The sequence below is a fragment of the Remersonia thermophila genome, chromosome 2, assembly GCF_042764415.1.
Source record: "Remersonia thermophila strain ATCC 22073 chromosome 2, whole genome shotgun sequence".
Taxonomy (NCBI): Eukaryota; Fungi; Ascomycota; class Sordariomycetes; order Sordariales; family Chaetomiaceae; genus Remersonia; species Remersonia thermophila.
In genome coordinates this window covers 980,716-1,000,066 of record NC_092218.1, presented here as the reverse complement: position 1 = coordinate 1,000,066, position 19,351 = coordinate 980,716, and the positions used below count along the sequence as shown (strand labels likewise).

At 58.6% G+C, this 19,351-nt stretch overlaps 5 protein-coding genes across 5 annotated transcripts; 1 reads left to right on the top strand and 4 right to left on the bottom strand.

Annotated features, from left to right (window-relative positions):
* Positions 1 to 203: 203 nt before the first annotated feature.
* On the top strand, positions 204 to 1,270 carry VTJ83DRAFT_1727 (uncharacterized protein; the record flags this gene model as incomplete). Its single annotated transcript, XM_071007918.1, has 6 exons — positions 204 to 227; positions 344 to 376; positions 457 to 515; positions 575 to 755; positions 885 to 1,117; positions 1,201 to 1,270. 6 exons carry the CDS (start codon positions 204 to 206, stop codon positions 1,268 to 1,270), a joined length of 600 nt encoding a protein of 199 aa, XP_070868267.1.
* Positions 1,271 to 2,667: 1,397 nt separating this feature from the next.
* On the bottom strand, positions 2,668 to 3,835 carry VTJ83DRAFT_1726 (uncharacterized protein; the record flags this gene model as incomplete). Its single annotated transcript, XM_071007917.1, has 2 exons — positions 2,668 to 3,019; positions 3,117 to 3,835. 2 exons carry the CDS (start codon positions 3,833 to 3,835, stop codon positions 2,668 to 2,670), a joined length of 1,071 nt encoding a protein of 356 aa, XP_070868266.1.
* A 1,253-nt stretch (positions 3,836 to 5,088) lies between these two features.
* Positions 5,089 to 6,464, bottom strand: VTJ83DRAFT_1725 (uncharacterized protein; the record flags this gene model as incomplete). The annotated part of the gene is made up of 2 exons (XM_071007916.1): positions 5,089 to 5,326; positions 5,416 to 6,464. 2 exons carry the CDS (start codon positions 6,462 to 6,464, stop codon positions 5,089 to 5,091), a joined length of 1,287 nt encoding a protein of 428 aa, XP_070868265.1.
* A 2,162-nt stretch (positions 6,465 to 8,626) lies between these two features.
* On the bottom strand, positions 8,627 to 11,281 carry VTJ83DRAFT_1724 (uncharacterized protein; the record flags this gene model as incomplete). Its single annotated transcript, XM_071007915.1, has 1 exon — positions 8,627 to 11,281. The coding sequence occupies one exon, from the start codon at positions 11,279 to 11,281 to the stop codon at positions 8,627 to 8,629; it is 2,655 nt and encodes an 884-aa protein (XP_070868264.1).
* A 3,731-nt stretch (positions 11,282 to 15,012) lies between these two features.
* On the bottom strand, positions 15,013 to 16,521 carry VTJ83DRAFT_1723 (uncharacterized protein; the record flags this gene model as incomplete). The annotated part of the gene is made up of 8 exons (XM_071007914.1): positions 15,013 to 15,167; positions 15,260 to 15,517; positions 15,584 to 15,612; positions 15,696 to 15,718; positions 15,789 to 15,868; positions 16,050 to 16,076; positions 16,205 to 16,236; positions 16,496 to 16,521. 8 exons carry the CDS (start codon positions 16,519 to 16,521, stop codon positions 15,013 to 15,015), a joined length of 630 nt encoding a protein of 209 aa, XP_070868263.1.
* Between the last annotated feature and the right edge of the window lie 2,830 nt (positions 16,522 to 19,351).

Genomic DNA, 19,351 nt, shown 5'->3' with positions numbered 1-19,351 from the left:
GCGCTGCTTTTCCTCTCTCCGTCCGCCCCCAACCCTTGCAAACCCGGTTCCCGCCTCCTCACCAACCTCGCGCTGCGAACCGATAACACAACCTCGCCAAAAACACCGTCACCACCCTCCCTCGTCTTGCTCGTCGCCTCGATCGAGCCCTTGGAGAACGCTTCGTTTTCCCTTGTTGCGCCGCTCCCGCTCTCAGCCCAACCATGTCGGCCGTGCAATCCATCAAGGTTCGTCGCCAGCCCACCCTTCCTCCCTTTCGTCGCCGTCGCGCCGGTCATGGACCCACGCACAAGGCGAAGCAAGACGAGGCTTGCCAGGAACACGAGAGCTAACCATGCTGCAGTGCGTCGTCACCGGCGACGGTGCCGTCGGCAAGGTACGAGCACAACACATCGACCCCGCCGTCGTCCTTCGATGCCATCACCACCGCGTGTGCTGACCGCCCACCCCTCTCAGACCTGCCTGCTTATCTCCTACACCACCAACGCGTTCCCGGGCGAGTACATCCCGACAGTGTATGTTGCTACCAGCGTCGCCGTCTTCCCCATCCGCGTGCTGACGAGCGCGTTTCTAGCTTCGATAACTACTCGGCGAGCGTGCAGGTCGATGGCAAGCCTATCAGCCTCGGTCTCTGGGATACCGCCGGTCAAGAAGATTACGACAGGCTGAGGCCGCTCTCGTACCCCCAGACCGACGTCTTCCTCATCTGCTTCTCGCTCATCAGCCCGCCGTCGTTCGATAACGTTCTTGCCAAGGTGAGTCGCAGAATAGCGACACATAGACATGTACACGCGCGCGCGCATCACAGCCACGCCAAGCAGTGAAGAGGGTGTGCGTGTGCAGGAGGCAAGACCCCATAGGTTCTGACCGCATGCGTTTCACAGTGGTATCCCGAGATCGACCACCACGCTCCCGGCATCCCCATCATCCTGGTCGGCACCAAGCTCGACATGCGCGAGGACAAGGAGACGATCGAGAAGCTGGCTGCTAACCGCATGGCTCCGATTACCTATCCGATGGGTGCTGCCCGCGCCGAGGAGATCAAGGCCTACAAGTACATCGAGTGCTCGGCCCTGACGCAGGTGAACCTCAAGGCGGTGTTCGACAATGCGATCCGGTGCGTGGAAACAACCGAGGCTGCTCCCCTCCCCCACGGTGCACGTATAGACCCTGGTATGACTAACCGCCACGTCCTTCCAGCGCCGTCCTTGATCCCAACCGGGGGGCTCGCGAGGCGCCCAAGAAGAAGAACAAGTGCACGATCCTGTAAATTCGCCGCAGGCCCGCCAATGAATAGAGTAACTGCACGAGGAACGACAAAGTCGATGACACATTCCCCCCTCTAATGCAACAGCGAGAGCACGCACATCATCTATATACCCCAACATCACAGCAGCCAGCGATGTGTTCCATCTTTTTTTTTATTATTTCTTGGATTGGCACTTGACAAGTTAGGCGCCTCTCTTCTTCCATCTTCGTGCAGCGGGAAAACAAGCCAAACCAAAAAAGACGGCATGGTCCGGTGCCCCCTGGAAACACGCAGCAAAGGGCAATGTGTAGCGTCTTGTCGTCTTGGACAGGCCGCCGACGCAACAGAGGAGAGGAGGAGGATGGTGAAAGGGAGAAGAGGAGGAAGGGAGCATATCCATCGGGTCGCCATGGGAGGAGGTGAGCGGAAGAACGGCACAAGAGAGGAACCCCCTATCACCCCGTACTGTCGAGCGCCAGCATGTGGGCGGATCGTTGCTGGCGACGGGCCACCGGGCCGGGAATGCTGCTTCCCATAGGCGGCATCGTTTCCGTTTCGGCTTCGGTCTCTGCCGGGCGCGCGTACACTATCTGCCACTCTCGGTCCACACCAGCGCAGGACAGCGGGCGGGGGGTATTCTATTTTTTTTCCTCGTTGCTGTCTCGAGATCTCCTGTCAATGTCAGCTTCCTACTGTTTCTTGAGGTTTTTATCTGTCTTGTTTCTGCGTCCTTGTTGCTGTTGTTTCCCCCGGTTTCTGCTGATTTGGCTTGCTTTTTTGTTGTATTCACTCGCTGTCCTTGTGGCCAGGCCAGGCTTGCATGGACGAGGAAGAGGGTAGGCAGAGGAGAGAGGAGACGGACCGAGGGGGAAGGAGTTGATAGAGGGAAGGGGAGGGGAAGGCAACTTGGAGTTGTTGATGTTACGGTCGTCATGATGTGCGGAGATGATGGATGATTAGGTATCTCTTGCCTTGCCTACGCATGGTTGAATGCGAGAGACGGGTTTCGTTTTTGCCGGCTTTTGACTCGCCTTCTGACCCGAGATGGTCCGCGGTGCTTGCTCTCTCTCTCTCTCTCTCGTGTTGTGCACCTGTTTATGGAAGATGGTTGTGAGTTTGGTAAGCATTCATTCTTTCCGGTCAGGTCAAGTGGCAGATATCCGAGACCAACCCTCCTTGCATCTCTACCCATTCCTATCCGTTCCTGTCTATCGAAGTGGGTAACTTTTGCATAGCATGCTTGACATACGTTCGAGCATCCGATCCAGCGACGATGTTTCGTGGTTTGACCTTTCTTTTTCTCAAATCTTTCCCCGTCTGTTCTTGTTGCCCCGATTTGTTCCGACGCGCCTATAGAGACCAACGCAACGTTAACCTTTCCCTCGAGCAAGCGGCCAGCAAGCGGCCCCCTTTTGCTTTCACTCCCACTTCTTGTGCTGGCGCTGATGCTGGCGTTGATGCGGCCGCTGATGCTGCTGGTGCTGGTGTTGTTGCTTATACGGCACCCTCCCTCGCCGGCTAGGATGAACCCCGGCTTCCTCGCGCTCCTCCTGCTGCGACTTGTACGGAACCCACCCACGCCTGCTGGGGTGGATGGCCTCCTCGTCGCGCTGCTCCTGCGTCTTCTCTTCGTTGGCGCCCTTCTCCTTGTCCTTTTCCTTCTTCTCCTCCTCCTCGCGCTTCTTGCGCGCCTCGCGCTCTTCGTTGAGCTTGGCGTTCTTTTGCTTGATCTTTTCGTGGCGGGCGGGGGTCTTGCCGCCTCCTCCGGCACTGCGGCAAGGTCAACCAATGCCTGGTTAGCGCACGGGCTTCGAGGGGAAGGGATGGAAAGAGAGAGGGGGGGGGGGAGGGGGAAGGCAAAACATACGTCAGCTCCACGTTGATCCTCCTCGGCGGCGAGATGCCGTCGTTGAACTCGGTGTGGTGGAACTTGGCCAGGCACGTCTTCATGTGGTCGTACCGGTCGAACTCGACAAAGGCGATGCCCCGCGACTTGCTCGGGTCGTCGCGCTGCGTGAGCAGCCGCACGGACGTGGGCTGCAGCGAGGCGAAGTGGGCGCGCACGGCGTCGGCGGTGGCGGTGTAGGGCAGGTTGCCGATGAAGCAGATGAAGCGGATGGGTTTGCCGTTGGCGGTTGTCGCGTGCTCCTCGCCCGCGTCGTCTTCGGCCTTGGTCTCGGCCTCGGCCGCGGGGGCGGGGGCCGAGTTGGATTCGGCGGCCGAGCTTTCCTTGCTCTTCTTCTTTTTTTTCTTGTCCTTCTTTGCCTTCTTCGCCGCCGCCTTGTCGTCGGCGCCGGCGTCGGTGCTGCCGTTCACGGGAGCCTCGACGGCCTCGGCCGCTTCGGGAGCAGCGCCATTGGCGTCCTCGGCCGTCTTGGATTTGGACTTGCTCTTGTCCTTTTTCTTCGTATCCTTCTTGTCCTTCTTGTCCTTCTTGTCCTTCTTGTCTTTCGACTTGGTCGCCTCCACAGCAGCCTCGGCGCCGTTGGTGGTCTCGAGCTTGCTCTTCTTGACGACGGGCTTCGGCGCGTCGGCGTCGGCGACCTCCTCGTCGGTGCGAGTGCGCTTCTTGGATGACTTGCCCATGTTGGGGGATCGCTTGAGCGCAGAGAAAATGTAAAAGGAAAAAAAAAATGGAGGCAGGGAGGTTGGGCTGGCAGGTGAATGAGCACGCTCTCAATTGTTCACTTTCTCATACAACGGGCGCCTCCATCGGATCCAGAGGAAACCCAACCTTAATTTTTCTGCCGGTCACAAAAAGGCGGAGAGCGCTTGGCGGAGAAGGGTGAGCCCCACCTCCCGTGAAGATTCCCGTTAAAGCGGGGCCTGCACGATGCGGCCCATCCGGCGACCGCTTTCCTTGGCGGGACGGGCTGGGACAGTGTGCTTTTAACTCTACGTATACAGTACGTCGCTCTCCAAACTACCAAGCAAACCAACATCAACTTTGTTGTCTCCCTCCCCTTTCCTTCAGGTCCAGCCGGCCCGTACTTCAGATGTGTGCAAACCATGTCACCGCTGACAAACACGTTCTCTCAATCCTACTACGGCTGGCAAACAGTTCCGACTCGCCGAGAGATAGGGAGTGCCGCTTCGATGATCCCAAGATGCAAGGAGCGAGTGATGCGAAGCGCACATTTACATCACCATATGCAGCATCGCTACCTCCAGACCACTCACGTAGTAAGGTAGCCGGTACGGGAAGACAGAGTTGAGCGTCTGCCAGCACTCAAATGATTGTGATGTTGGGGGTATTTCCAGCGATACCTAGAGAATGAGAGATGACAGAAAAAGACAAGCCAAAAGGAAACTTGCTAGCTCGCAAAGACAGAAAGACCAGAGACCCAACCGAGAGATGCCCAAAAGGAGTGCAAGGGGACTATGCCGGACCTACTCTACCTACCCGCTACAGCTGGCCTAGCAGTGTGCAAGGGTTGGTCAAAAGCAAGCCGGCCTTCCCGATCCCGTGATATGACTTCCTACCTCGCTCCCAGAGAAACCCCCATCTCCAAGCCGCCAGACGCTGAGAAAAAGAAAAAAAAAGAAAAGAAAACCAAGACGCCCGTCGCAGTGTGCTGTGTTGTTTTGTTTTGCTTGCGTTTTTGTGTTCCGTTCCAGTCCCACCCAAAGTTCCATTTCGCTTGCATGTCGCTTTCTGCGCTCCGTGTCCTAAGTCGTACACACGCTTCATTCCCGTGCTCTGCCTGGATCTTGTCGTACCGACGACTATCGTTTCGAGTTCCGAATCGTCCCGTGCTCCGTTTCGTTGTCGTCGTCATCCTTGTCGTCGCCGCCCTCATTTCTTGTTCTTCTTGGTTGTTGCTGCTGCACCTTTCCTCTCAGACGCGAGAAGCCGCCTCCTTGTCATCCGTGTACGGCGGCGGGGGCAGGTCCTGGTGGTCAGCCATCAGGCCCGACTTCTCCTCGGCGGCGGCAGCCTCCTCGTGAACAGCCTTGCGGTGAGCGCGCGATTGACGGCGGTGGCGACGGCTGCGTGTGCTGGTGCTGGCGCCGCGGCGGCGGCAGCGAAAGATGCGCCAGAGGGCGACGACCGCGGTGCCGATGGCCATTCCGAGCCTGGTGTGGACAGTTAGCAAAGTTGCACGTTCATGACTAAAAAAATGAAAAAAAAAAAAAAAAAAAAAACGACAAAAGACAAAACGTACAGGCTGATGCTGACGCCGGCAACGATGCCCACAAACACGGGGAGCAAGATATGCCTGCCAACGTACTCCAACAGCTTCCCCCAGCTGCGCTCCTGGTACGGGGCGCGCCAGGCCTCGGTAGCAGCAGCCTCGAAGCGATCGTCGCCGGTTTGCGCAGCATGGCCGCCCATGCCGTGACCGGCAGGCGCCTTGCCGCCGTGGCAATGACCAAACGTCTTGAGGCTACCCTTGAGGCCCTGGAGCTTCTCACGAACGGCGGCGAGCCAGCGGCACAGGGCGCCGGTGCACTCGGGGTGGTCAGCGGGGGCACCCACAGCCAGGGCGCCCAGCTTCTTGGGCACGCCCGTGACGATGTCGCCCAGGAGCAGGCGACCGTTGCCGTAAGGGGTGGTGGTGTGGAGCAGGGTGACGCGGACGTTGGGCACGCCGTCAACGAAGACGGGGCCAACCTGGACGATTTGCAGCTCCACCTCGACCTCGTCGAACCCGCTGGTCGGATTCTTGCCCTTCATCTCCACGTGCAGCCCGTAGCCCAGTCGTTGCGGGAGCGGCGCGCCCATGTTGACGCCGTGCTTCTTGTGCTCTCCGTGCCCGTGCCCGCGCCAGTGCCGCTTCTCCTTGACGTCCTCCCGCTGCTCCTCCTCCTTCTCCTGCTGGCGGCCCTTGTCCTCCTCGCCAACAACGATCACCTGCGGCGCGACCAGCGCCCGGCGCGGCGGGTTGCTGAGCGGGAGCAGCTCGAAGCCATTTACAACCAAACGGTCGCCCCGGTGAGTTTGCTCGATCGAGAAGGACAGCTCGAGACGGGTCGGGAGGTCGATCTCGGCCTGGAATGGACGGCCGTGGCGACCACGCAGCAGGACGGGGCAGCCGGGGCAGTCGAGGCGCACCACCCGGCTCTGAGCGTCGAGCGGGGCGATGGCGGCGTTGGCTACGTCGGCGGCTGCGCGAGCCTCGGCGTCGGTGACTTGGGGCGGCAGCAGGAACGCAAGGGAGCCGCCGGGGAGGGCGAGCAAGGTCGCCGCTGCCGCGATGGGTTTGAGCAGCATGGCGATAAATGTTACGTTGCGGGTATGTATCGGGTGCGTATCGTGGAGGTCCCTAGGTAGTCGTAGTCGTGGTAGTAGGTGGTGGGGTGTGTCGCGGGTTACGTGATCCGGAAGTGTGATTGCGGGTCAGTGAGAGGGGTGAGTTCGTTGATCGGACCTGTGAGGGATGGTTGATGATGCTCGTTTCGTGTGCGTATGTATGTGTTGTGGTTTTTTGGGGGGAAGCAGTAAATGAACAAACAGGAAAATAAACGAGAGAACGAATAAAGATGGAAAGAATCGATGGGATCAGTGTGTTGGCTGGGAAGCGAGTCGTGCCATGGAATGACTTGACAAAGTCCAGGGGTTGGACCTTGGTGGGTTGGTCGAGGCGGTCCCCGTCGTCTTTTGTCTGCTGTCCAAAGGCCAAAAAGCCGGCCTGCATGACCCGTCCATGGATGCTGGTGGCGTGGCTCGTGGCCAGTTCCTTCTCTCGGAATCTACTAACTTACCGGGTTGGCCAACTCGCTCGCCCGGCCCCCTCCCTCGCCCCTCCTCCGGACCCACCCTACGGAATCGGCGCTGGAGATCTGGAGACGGGGCGTCACATGATGCCCCACCGTTCTGGCCAAGGACAAGGGTTCTTGCACAGAATGCACCTGCCGGAGGCTCGTCCGGGCAGTTTCATCTCAGAAGCTCTTCACAATGCCACCGAGGCCTTGTCGGGTCGTCCTGCTCTGAGACAGATCGCTGACATGGACGCAGCAGCCCAAGTGGCGGGGATTCGGAGAACCAGCCGTCCGCGCACCCACCACGTAGCTGCGCACCTACCTTATTAACCTACCTATCTTCTTCATTGGGGCCTGCAGGACTTGGCCGGATTCGTGCTCGCCAACCCGGGCAAAATCAGAGCAAACCCCCGCTTCCTCCAACCGACCTCGACCGGCACCCTCCAATCAGCCGGGACGCTCCGACGACCTGCTCTTCTCGGGTAAGCAGGTCTGGAGTGCAGTAGGGAGCACAAGCATCCAACCGCACACCGAGGCCAACAACCCGGAAGCCAGGTTGGAGCAGGTGGCCAGCCAGCCTCCCAGCGCGGGCGCCAGCCCATCCAACCGCCAAGGTACGCTGTATTAGCGTACTGTAGGCCGGAGGTTTTCGCGCCTATTGGGGGTCTTCGGGAGCGGTGTTCCTGTGCAGTGTCGCAGCACCAACATTCCACATCCGGGAGACCGACGTCCGAAGGCCCACCCCCCCACGAAGATTCCGCGGGCCCCGTAGGCCGACCCGACCAATCGACCCGGGCCGCGCTTGGAGAGCGGCTTTCTTGGCTGGTCTTGACTGGTCTTGACGGCGAGGATTCGTCGCGACAAAGCGCGGAGCGGTCGTTGGCTATGGGCAGCACTAGTTCTTGCTATTGTAGCTTTGGGTCTTGTCGACGACCACAAATGACCCCGTTGAAAGAGTCCGCGCTAGGGCTCACGACGAGAGTGGTGATTCCTGGATTCTTGATATCTGACTGATAGCGTAGACGGACAAGATCGAACACGGATCGTCCTCTCTTGGCGCATGGAAGTGCTTGTATCCGTTTGCAATCAGCCATGCCCACCAAATAGAGTCAAACGAATGCCGGTAGGTACACAGTATACCATCAAGATGGCAATATCCATGAAACTCGCTGCAGATACTAACTACTGACGACTACATACCTGGCATTCATCCATGATCGGGACGAAGCCTCCCCAGGATATTTCCCCCCGGGAACCTCCCGTCCTTCCGCCCGCCTCCATCTCGTTGACATCACGCGCGAACATGCCCTTCTTCTGGAACCGAAACAAAATGCCCGGCGTCTTGCGCAGGCTTGGATATCGTAGGCTAAGGGTACAGACCTAGTATACAAGATGCAAGAAAAAAGTAAAGAATAGAAAAAAGTGTCTGAACCCAGTGGGCCTCACGTCGTTGCAAACAGATTCCCTCCCATCCGAACTCCCTGGAATCATCCAACCTCCCCACCCATCTTCTTTCAGGAACGCCCTTCTTCCGAACACCCAATGATGATTACGATGACGATGATGACAATGATGATGATGCACGTTGAACCCGACGGTCTGGACCAGTAAGTGGGGTCAGTCCTCGCCCGTCCGCCATGGTCCACCGCTCCCTCTTCTCCTACTTCTTCCCCGTTATCTCAGGCCCCTTCGTTTTCTCAACAATCTCCTCGGAGAAGAGGAGGAGGAGGAGGAGGAGGAGGGCGGGGAAGAAGGCAAAGACGCTCCGCTCCCGCCGCCAACCCTCCCTTTCCCATCCCCCAAATCAACAAAGAACCCCACCAAATCCACCGACCTCCCCTCGCCAATCGTCACGTTCCTCGCCGCGCCCACCGTCGCGGCGCCGCTGCCCCCGCCAGCCACAGTGGTCGACGCGGCGCTGTTGAAGAATCTCTGCAAGGCCACCTGGGCTGCCTCGGCGCCGTTGAGCCCGTCCTGCTGGAGCACGTAGAGGACCGCAACGCGGGCAAAGTCGAGCGCATCTTCGCCGACCGTGAAGAGGTCGGCGTCGGAAGGGGTGCCGGCCGAGGGGGTCGGGGCGGAGGAAGACATGGTGGTGGTGGTGATGACGCTTCGTGTGGCGGTGGCACTGCCCGGGGGGGCCGAGGTGACGAGGGTGAGGGTTGTGGTGCTGAGGTTTCGCGTGAACGTCGAGGGGGTGACGGTGGTGACGATGGTGGTCGTGGCGGGGCCGCCGCCGAGGGTGACGGTGGTGGAGGGGAAGACGACGACGGTGACGGTTGTAAAGAAGACGCCGTCGACGATGGCGGCGGCTCTGTCGTCCCCGAGCGCGGCTTGTTGGACCTGTTGCGGAGATGACGTGCCGAACTGGCGGGTGGCGAGGCCGTTGAAGGTGACGAGGGCGTTCTCGGCCGAGCAGCTGAGGTTGCTGGCCTCGAACTTACTGATGATTTCGTTGGCGGAAAGCGGGATGGAGTAGTTGGTCAGCGCGTCCTGGACGAGGCGCGGGATGGCGTTGCCGACGGTGACCTGGCCGTCGGCGCCCGAGCCTGTGAGCGCCATGGTCGTGCAGCTCAAGTCGCCAAAGGTGGTGCAGTCCGGCCCGCTGAAGCCGTTGACGCAGCGGCACGTGCAGGCGCCGTCGTCGCCGATGATGTTGGTGCCGCCGTTGGCGCAGGGGAGCTGGTTGCGGCACTGTTGGAGCTGCTGCTGCGCGCCGTTGTTGTTCTCTTGCCTGCGGATGACCAAGAACTCGATCGGGATCACCACCGCGGCGACGATGATGAGGAGCGCGACGATGGAAGCCACGATGACCATCCAACGTGGAAGGCCGCAGCACAGCCTGCGTTTCGACTTCTCCGACCGGTCGTCGTCGCTCGGAGGGGCAGCTTCCTGCGACGTGTCGAGGGTGCGGCTCAGGAGAAACGGCCACGACTGGACCTGCTCCCGGAGGCTGGCCCGGATGCTGCGGCGCGGCTGCGGACCCGTGATGGCTGGTGTCCGTGCTTGTGCTGGAGGTGGGAACGCGGCCAGCATGTCGGAGAGCCCCGACCGGTGCTTCTCCTGCTGGACCCAGTTGGGAAAGTCGTCTTCGTGGAACTGGCTGGCGGGTCTCCGCCCCTTCTCCAGGCTGGCGGCCAGCCTCGTCGCACGCCGGATGAGGTCCGGCAGGCTCGTCAGGCTCCCTCGGGCCTCTGCGGCCCGCACGGCGTCTATATCCAGCCGCGGCGGCCGGCGCAGGACCGACAACCGGCGAGAGTTACGGACGGCCGCGGCCGCGGCCGGCGGCGCTGTCCTCGGTTGGTTCGCGATCGACGGGTCGTCGGAGCTTGCAGACGAGTAATAGGCATTGAGCATCGCGTCGGGCGTGGCAGAGGCGGCGGCCGAAGCCCCCGTGGCCTGGGAATCCGAGCTTGATCCGTCAACATAACCTGTCCCGCCTTGGAACGGTTCTTGACGCGGGCCAAAGTCGCCGGGCCGCGCCGACGACGCGGCCACCAGCGTCGGCTTTGCCCTCTTTCCTACACTCGCGTTCGCTACCAACCTGCTCTCCTCTGCGTCCTCATCTCCATCCACAGACTCCTCCAGGATCATGTCGTTATCGGGAAAGTCGGGGCTGGGCGCCGGCGATTGCGCGCCCCAGCTGTCGGGGATGGCGGTGCTCGAAGCGATGGATGCGCGGGATCGTGAGCGGGGGCTCTCTTCGGGGATGGGCGATACGAAGGAAGCGTTGGAGTAGAATGACGAGGCGCCCCGTCTCGCGGACGGGGGCGGCCCGAGGGAGCCCCTCCGCGGGGGTCCTGGGGTCATCTGCATGGGCAGGGGGAAGTCCGGGATGGATCCAACCGACGACAGAGTCGACGGCCTCGATGTGTTCGTGAGCGTCTCGGCGGGCGGCATGTCTTGATCGTTCGAATCCCTCCTGTACCGGAACACCGTTGGCGTTTGCTCCTGCACCTTGGACGAATCTAATATCGAAGGCACCCGGCTCGGCCGCGGTGGTCGCTGAGGGGCCGGCGCCTTCGACGGTCCCTTGTTCGTCAGGTCTTGGACCGGGACGGATCCCGGCAGCGGCCACTGGGGTGCCGGTACCGGTCGCGAGATGGACACGCCGGCTTGTCCGTCCTTCCTCTGTAGGGGGAACGGCGGCTGCTGTCGTGGCCCACGCGGCAATCCTAGACCCGGCTGTTGAGGGACGGATGGCCTGGCGATTTGCGGCTCGTCTGGTGGAAGCGGTGGCCTCGGGAGGCCGGCGGCGGCGCGTTCCCTCGCCCTCTGGATGGACCCGGTGAGTTGGGAATCCATGTCTCTCCCATTTTCAGAGTTCATCTAGTTGCGGCTCCTCCCACTACCGCGCCTGAGAAGCCGTCTTCTCTCCACCCTCGTGAACGCCTGAATGCCGAGTCGACGATTCGAATCCTGGGTATGTCTACCTAGCCAGAAGAAAGAAAAAAAAAAGAGTGAGGGAGAAATGAAAAACGAAAGGAACCGCAGTCAATGCCGGTGAGAAACGAATGAAGAACAAGAGGCCGGCGTAGCACAGCTCCTGCTGGGCCTGAAGGACAAAATGAGAAAGAAGGGAAAAAGAGTGGCGTATGCAAGTGAGCTTCGACCACGCGAAGACGGAGAGGACGCAGGACAGACCTGTCTGGCCTCCGGAGGAGAGAGAATGGTCAGCCGGCGCTCTGGAGCTGTCAAAGTGGGCAAAGGGAAACAAGTGTGTCGCGTCGGCCAGGGAAGGGGTTGTGAGCGACAGGCACCCCCCCTGGAGGCAGAATGGTCTGTCGGTGCAATCGTGTTCCAGGAACCCGCCGGGTTAGGTAGGTTGGAGGGAAACTTGCTCGCTCCCAAGAGACGACACGGCCAAATGGATGCGGGCAGGCTCTGGGGTCACGGACAGCCCAGCTTCCCATAAGCCGCGAGCGTTAAGGTACATACAGGACACTAGCGTGCCAGGGCAGGGTAGGAGGGGGAGGAAGCACGCGGGAACCCCTAACCAGCCGGATCACAAACGGAATCACCGGCTTCGGGATGGCGTTCCCAGGCCACGGCGGAGTAATGTGGTAATCGCATCTGAGCTGTAACTTGCTGCGATGGTTTGTGATAGCTGCAAAGACCCCTGCCGCGACGAACACGGTGTCACCCGCCACCAGGGTCCCGTTTGCCTCTGGGGTGTTGGGAACAGGAGCGAGCTCTGGGTCTCGCCATATGTTGCCCTTCTCTATTCTATCTACTGTGTACATTTGCGGAACGGTGCCCCTGAGCACTCGCCCGAGGGAGGGCCCCAGGACGGGCGGAGGCGCGGCGGCAGAAGTGGTCGCAGGATGCAATCCAGGGGCGGCAACCGGCCGGCAGTGGCATCACTAACACAGGTGAAAAGTGGTGGAAGTGATGGAGCGGAGGGACTTTTGGTGGGGGGCTCAGGGGTCAATCTGCAACCCAAGACAAGGGCTTCAGCCACGAGCGACAGGGGTCAGCGGGTGGAGCCTGTTTCAGATGATCCAAACAGGGATGGTTCCACTTCCGTGAAGTGCTCCAGCAATAACCGCAAGAACCCCACAGGCTCAGCGTCCCCGATGGGCAGGTTGTTGATGATGATCATGAGAAGATCAAGCAGCGTTGGTCTTGTTGATAGGGTTCCGCGTGCCGCTGGAGCACGTGGCATGAAGAGAGTTGAGATCGGACAGCGACGCAGAGCGCTGGTCGAAAAGCGAAGCCATGGAAAACGGCCTGACAGCTCCGTCGATGGAGATCCCAGCACCTTGAGAACATGGCAAAAGGGAGAGATATCAACGACCGGCCGGCCTCATCCCAAACGCACCATATTCCTGGGCTGGACCATCGCCAACACTACATACTATAAGTACCTTACCTAAGTACCTATGTAACGTGGCTGGGAATGTGGCCCGGGCTTCTGCATCAAAGAGTGGCATGGAGCGAGCGCAGGGTGTAAGTTGGGTTCAGACAAACGCGACAGGGTAACTACTCCATAGATACTCTGGCCTTCCCGGCAGTGTGACCTCGAGGTGAGCAGGAAGAAAAAATTGTGCGACGCAGTGGATATCGAGGCCCCGAGAGCGCTCAACGCCGTCTCCAGGCAAAATCTTTCCGAAGCCACCCCCGCCGCTCTCCCAGCGGCGGTTGTCAACAGTCCGTCTCGATCTTTTGAAAGACGGATTGACATAGTCTGAAAAAGGCAAACCCGGAGACGGAGCACTCGGCCCCGGAACGCCATCATCTCATCATGATATCAATAACAGCAACCGTTCCCGCAACACGTGCGGTTCGTTACACCGTACACGGCTGCAAATGAACGCAAGATTCGATGACGTCCTGGTGCGTCTAGCGGGAGGGCGGAAAACAAAAGACGGGGACTTCATGGGTCGTCGCACAACCGTGCACAGCCGCGGGCCCCTCCTGGTCTCAGGCTTCTGCCCCCTTCCTTGCTATTGGGGCTTTTGTTGTCGTTTGGGCGTGAGCAGCTGAGCCAGGTCTGTGCGGAGTCAGTTGGTACTTAAACCATTCCCTTTTCGAGATGCAGTACAGACAGGCGGGCGTCGTGGGCCAACGCCACCAAGGAACAACAGCGTGTCCCGAGATGGATCTGGCGCCTATTTTCGACCACTTCCTTGCGCGCATTGAACGCGCCGCTCCACGGGATACAAGCGGCCAGTCAGCAAACCAGAGTCCGCAGCAAGGGCCGGAAAAAACGAACGGAGGTGGAGTCCATCCGGCGCAAATCGAACCAAAACGCTGGCGCCGTTGGTGGCTTTGTGGGGTAATAGCTTATCCCGAACCGGGCCGCCCTGCTGCCCACGGGCAGGTGGGCCTTGCTCATGTGGCTTTCCGGAAGGCCTGACGACGATCTATGGATCCAACAAAAATCCACGGATGGGAGGGGTCAATATCAAGCGCGATCTTGGATGTTGGGCTGGTCAATAGATGGATACGAATACCCGCCGTTTCGTTTTCCACCAGAGATTGGCGAACGCAAACATGTGCCCAGTACACGCTCCGGTCAAGTTGCCGCAATCTCTCTTATCCGCCCAAGTCATCGGTTTACACTCGACTACCTACGGTACCTACCTACCCACCCGAATGTAGGGAGCATGCATAGCTGCCTACCAAATGGACCTGTAAATCTAAAGGGATGCTTTGCCGTTATTGTACGTGCCTTGGCTGTAGTCAGCATCTTGATAGATAGGGCCATGTCTCAAAATATTGGTCAGCTCAAGTCTTGTATAACAACATGCAGGAAGATGGCGGAGCAAAGGAACAAACAACACAATCCAAAATAAACACACATCTCCTGAGGCTGCAACGCAGGAAAGTCTTCCATGTTTCCCTGTTTTTCTCATGATACTAGAGCAGCGAGGTTCCGGCACAGTTCCTCAGGCGCCGCTCGGGTGGGTGGTATGGCATGCAGGATATATTGGCCATGTTTAGAACCACCTCTTTAGTGTCAACATAGCATCCCAAAAATAAAGGCCTGTGTGTCCCAACGACCAGTCCTAGAAATCCTTTAAGCACCCCCAACGACATGAGCGCCTTCACGTCAGAATCACGGTCATCATGACAACTAGGATGAAAAAGCAGGCACAACCCCAGCGTATGGATACATCCGCCAGACGTTGGGGTGATACATTGCGCCGCATTTTTAGTTGGTAAATAACGCGCTTGGCTGCGGCAGCGGCATGGTTGTCTGTTTTGTGATATCGACATTGGCACAAGGGAAAAGAACATCTTCGCAGCAGTAGCAGCAGTGAAGCTGAATTGCTAATCCAAGGGAAATCTGTATATACAAATCGAAGAGTGTTGGGTGAGGAACAAAACCAAGAAAAAGAACTCCTGGGTCGTCATCCAAAAGCTCATAAACCGTCATGACGGGGGGCATCTTTCTGTAGGGTGTCATTCGTCGTCTCGTTTGCACAAAAGGGGGTGTTTTTTTCTGTTATTTATGGTGTGGAGGGGAGGGGGGAGGTGAGAAAGGATCAGGGGAGAACAATGCGAAACCAAAAAAAGAAAAAAAAAATAATAAACGCGAAGAAACGGAAAAGCGTTCATAGGATGGGACACTTTTCCTTCCTTCTCCTCCGGCGACGCCTCCTGGATGTCGAGTCGTCTGGTCGTGAGGGCCCTGCAGCGCCGTCGTCCTGGCTGTCCTCGCGCTGCAGGAGCTGGCGGCAGAGGTGGATGAAGGCTTCGTCGACATTGGCTGTGGATGACGTTAATACGATGATGCCCTTTGGGGCTGTTTGGGTAGGGGGCAAAATGAAAAAGAAGCAAAATGGGGAGGGGAAAGCGTACTCCGCGTCCTGGCGCTAGCTTCGTAGTAGGGAGCATTCCACCGCTGCGACAGCGAAAAGGCCTTCGCGCGGTCCACAGCGCGCTGGTCCTCCAGGTCGGCCTTGTTACCGACAATGACGATAGGAATGTCTTCGTCGTCCTTGATGCGGATGATGTCGTCGCGCAAGCCCTCAAGTTCGTCAAAGGACGCCTTGGAGGAAATGCTAAAGACGAGAAGGAACCCCTGCCCGGTCTTCATGTAGAGATCCCGCATGGCGACTGGACAGGCGGGGATGTTAGCAGGGAAGACAGTTAAAGAAGGGCATGGCTCGTTCGTTTTCTTACCAAACTGTTCCGTGCCAGCCGTGTCGAGGCTAGGGAGGTGAGAGAACAGTGTCAGCGGGATGGAGACGAGAGAGAAATGGCTCGCTCGCCCGGCGTCGAAAGGTCGACTTACATCTCCAGCACTACTTGGCGGCCCTGGAGTTCATCGGTATATTAGCAAATTGCCAGCGGGGAAGAGGGAACCGTCAGTCAAGGCATGACTTACATCGACAGCAACGATCTTGCGATACGAGTCCTCTATGGTCGGGTCATAGCTCTCGATCCACTCATTGTGGACGAACTGGGCTGTTGTTCAAAATCCCCCCATCAGCCGTCAGCTCACACAGAAAACACCAAGAAGGAGGGTACCCCATCCGTAGAAGTGACACTTGACACGGAGGGTAAAGCAAGGCAAAGATGGCTGGGGGGGAGTTTGGAAGTGGGATAGAGAGAAGGGGAGGCGGAAGGGATCATCCGATGCACGCACCAGTCAAGCAGCTTTTCCCAACGCCACCTTAAGCAAGCCAAGTGGAACTTTCTGTTAGCAAAAACATGGTCACATATCATGACGAGATGCGGACGCCTCCATGGTCATCGAGGTAAAACGGGGAGGAACTCATCGTTCAGGGATCCAAAACACACCTGCACCCAGAACGACCACGTTGAACTCCCGACTGTATTCGGCAGGTTAGCATACATGCGGTCTGCGTGCTTGGAGGAGAGAGATGATGGAGAAGGCGTGCTTGAGTATGGACGAAGGGTACGGGAGAAGGGGTAGAGGTTGGGGGTGTGGAGTAAGCATGAAAACCGTCAAGTTCAACAACATGAACAACGTCAACAACAACACCCATCCGTTCAGGCTTCGCCAAGCTTGGAGTGGAGGAGTGGAATCTGCAAGTCATAAACCCAACAATGAAAAAGCGAGCTGCTCACCATGGCTGGTGACTAGACCTGGGCATCGTCCCCCGTCACGTCGCCTCCACCCGGCAGGCCGCTGATGGTGGTTAGTCTCTGACGGTGCCGATGCTGTTGGGGGTGGCCGGTTCTCGAGATCGCCGATCCGGAGGGACTCGGAGGGCTCCGGAGGTTCGAGGCCGAAACGGGACGGCCGGTCGCCGGGGTTAGAGGCGCGATCGAGCTCAGTCACAGGCGCGCCGAAGCCCGAAGGAACGGGGGCGCCGAAATAGGGGGAGGGGCGGCGGGGAACGGGGACGGGAAAGAATGGTCGGCGCGGCGGATGCGGAGGGTCGGCGAGCGGTCCAGAGATGTGGTTTTCCCTCCTCTCACTATATCTTCCACCTTCCCCTCGCTACATGCAGAAAGGGATCAACGGGCGGGACGGATGCGTTGTCCCGTTACCTCGGGCGCCGAGAGCAGCAAGTTGTTTGGTCGGAGCGAGGTGTGGGGAGGGCCGGGTGGAGAGACGATGGAAAAAATTTATGGATCCCTTTTCCTCTTTTGTTATTCTTTGCTTAAACCTCCTCTCTACTGTGTAAGCGTAGAACGGGTAGAGACGGTATGAGGTAAGAAGGCGTAACACACACGCACACACATACAAAGAGACGAGAAGAGAATGGGATGCGTAGTGGTTTTCTTTTCTCTTCTTTTCTTTTTTTTTTTTCCTTCCGAACCCAGCCGCCCCTCTCCCCACCCCCTTGCTTAGCCCAGAATTTTAAAAGGGGGGGAGGGAACCCTTGACCCCTTGCACCCAAGCCCACGGCATGGGCGGGCGATGCCGCGACATGACCAAAGGCCACATGCACGCCAGCCAAGCTGCCGGGCTTGAGGCTGACGGACACAAAAGGAAACCGGGGCTCTTGGTGCAGAGGAGAAGCTTGCGAGCGACGGCGCAACCAACGGACTGACCAGGACTCAGGAGGGGTAGATGATGCATTCGCCATTGAAGACGTTTGACATTCTGTGTCTTGCGAACCCCCCCCTCCCCCCCCCAAGAGCGGCAGTTTTGATGGTGGGCCGCGTAGCCGATGAACAAAGTCTGAAAGCGAGCGGTTGAAGGGCCACTGGCACCGCCGCGCTTCACCCCGGACTGCCGACTTGCCAACGTCCACGTTGCCATGCGCAGGGACCGAGCGGCGGTGGTTGGGAGAGACTTTCATGCTGTGTACACTGATGTCAAAGTACACGCTGCTGGTTCTCACGTTCCCGATGGAATGAACAGAAAGCATACTGTCATGCGGCAATGAGATGTATCATTTGAATGTCTTATAGCGCACATCGATCTCCTGCCAGTGACAAACATGCAAGCTCCGGTTAGGCGCGACCTTTCTGGTCTCTTCCTATCGGGAGCTGACGAGAGCGAATCCGGAGCTGCGGTGCTGGCCGAATGTGGGGTGCGAGGGCAGCAACGGATTGGTCCGATTGGCGACCCTGAGATCTGACGAATCGCGGACCCGCATGGAGCATCGCGGTGCTTGGATGTTGGCAGCGCTTTTGTCTCTTGGCCTGACACCCCCAAGACAACTACCCTCAATGTCAACAAGAATGTTGAAAGACTCGATGCGGCCCGTTGCAGCGGGCCGGGGATGCGAGGGTCGTGTTTTGAGGGATTATCCGCGCTAAAGCCGTGCTTACTGTGACCCTGAAAACCCACCCAAGCAGGGCTAAGGAGAACCCAACCTCCCTGAGACCGCAGGTCTGAGAAAGACCGAGACTCGGACAATACGCCGTCGGTGTGTGGTGTCGGTTGATAGCCGCAGCAGAGACGACATTCGACATTCAGCCTGACTATCGTTGTCATGCCTTGGACAATCAGCATCGAAATCTTGAGCTCCTCTTTTTTTTCTCTTCTCGTTTATCTTTGCTTATTTGTTTCGTGTTTGCTTAACTTGGCACCTCAAATCCAAGGCTCCACGGAACAACAGCGTTTGCAACATCGGTGTGGCCTTTCCATCACCGCATCCACCAGCATGATGGCTTCATGAAGAAAGAGGATGCAGCCAGTGACCGGTCTTGTCCAAAGACCCCACTGAGACGGGGGGTGACAGAACAGGGCCGACTGACCAAAAGCACACAGCATGACAAGTCACCTCATCCCCACCACCCTCCAGCGTTTCCTCCGTGGTAAGCGGTTGGCTGCAGCACGCATCCTGCGAGGTTGTCTTCAGAACTCAAGAACCTATTTCCTAACAGGCCAGCTCTGTCACCCCGAGCTGGACAACAGACGGCCCTTTTCAAGACCTGATCCGCAATTCCTCTGGTCTCCACGGTTCCAGATGTTCGGCAGCCATCTTCTGGTGCGTCTCCTGCAAAGAGCAAACGCCTGCTCAACCGCCACCTTCGGCCCGCCATCACTAGGCCTGGAACCACAGATACATTAGGTTTCGGTCCTTGGATGCAGCCAGACAGATTGGCATATGTCAGCTAAGCACCAAGTCCGACAGGACTTGATTAGACGTCTTACAGCAGAGACAGCATGCGGATGTGGATACACGCTTCCCAGCTTTTCGGTCCAGAAGCAAGCCTTGTGACCATGACCGCCAACCCCTATTCCTCTCCTCTCTTCCAAGGCTTTGTCCCGTTCAGGTATGTCCATGGCAAACGGGGCATAGATGCTCCATGGCACCTCTACGCGCACAGTCCCCTATCTCAAGTACCGTGCATGCGCCTCTACAGCTCCTTACACACAGGCCACGCAGGAGGGAAAAAAGCCTAAACCCAGCGGCCACTACCGCAACGAACCACCTCCCGTCACACAACCAGCCCGGTGGGCAGAGTGGGGGATCGTCCCGCGGGCCCAGGCCCGGGCCTGCAAGCCTCGTGCCGGCGTCC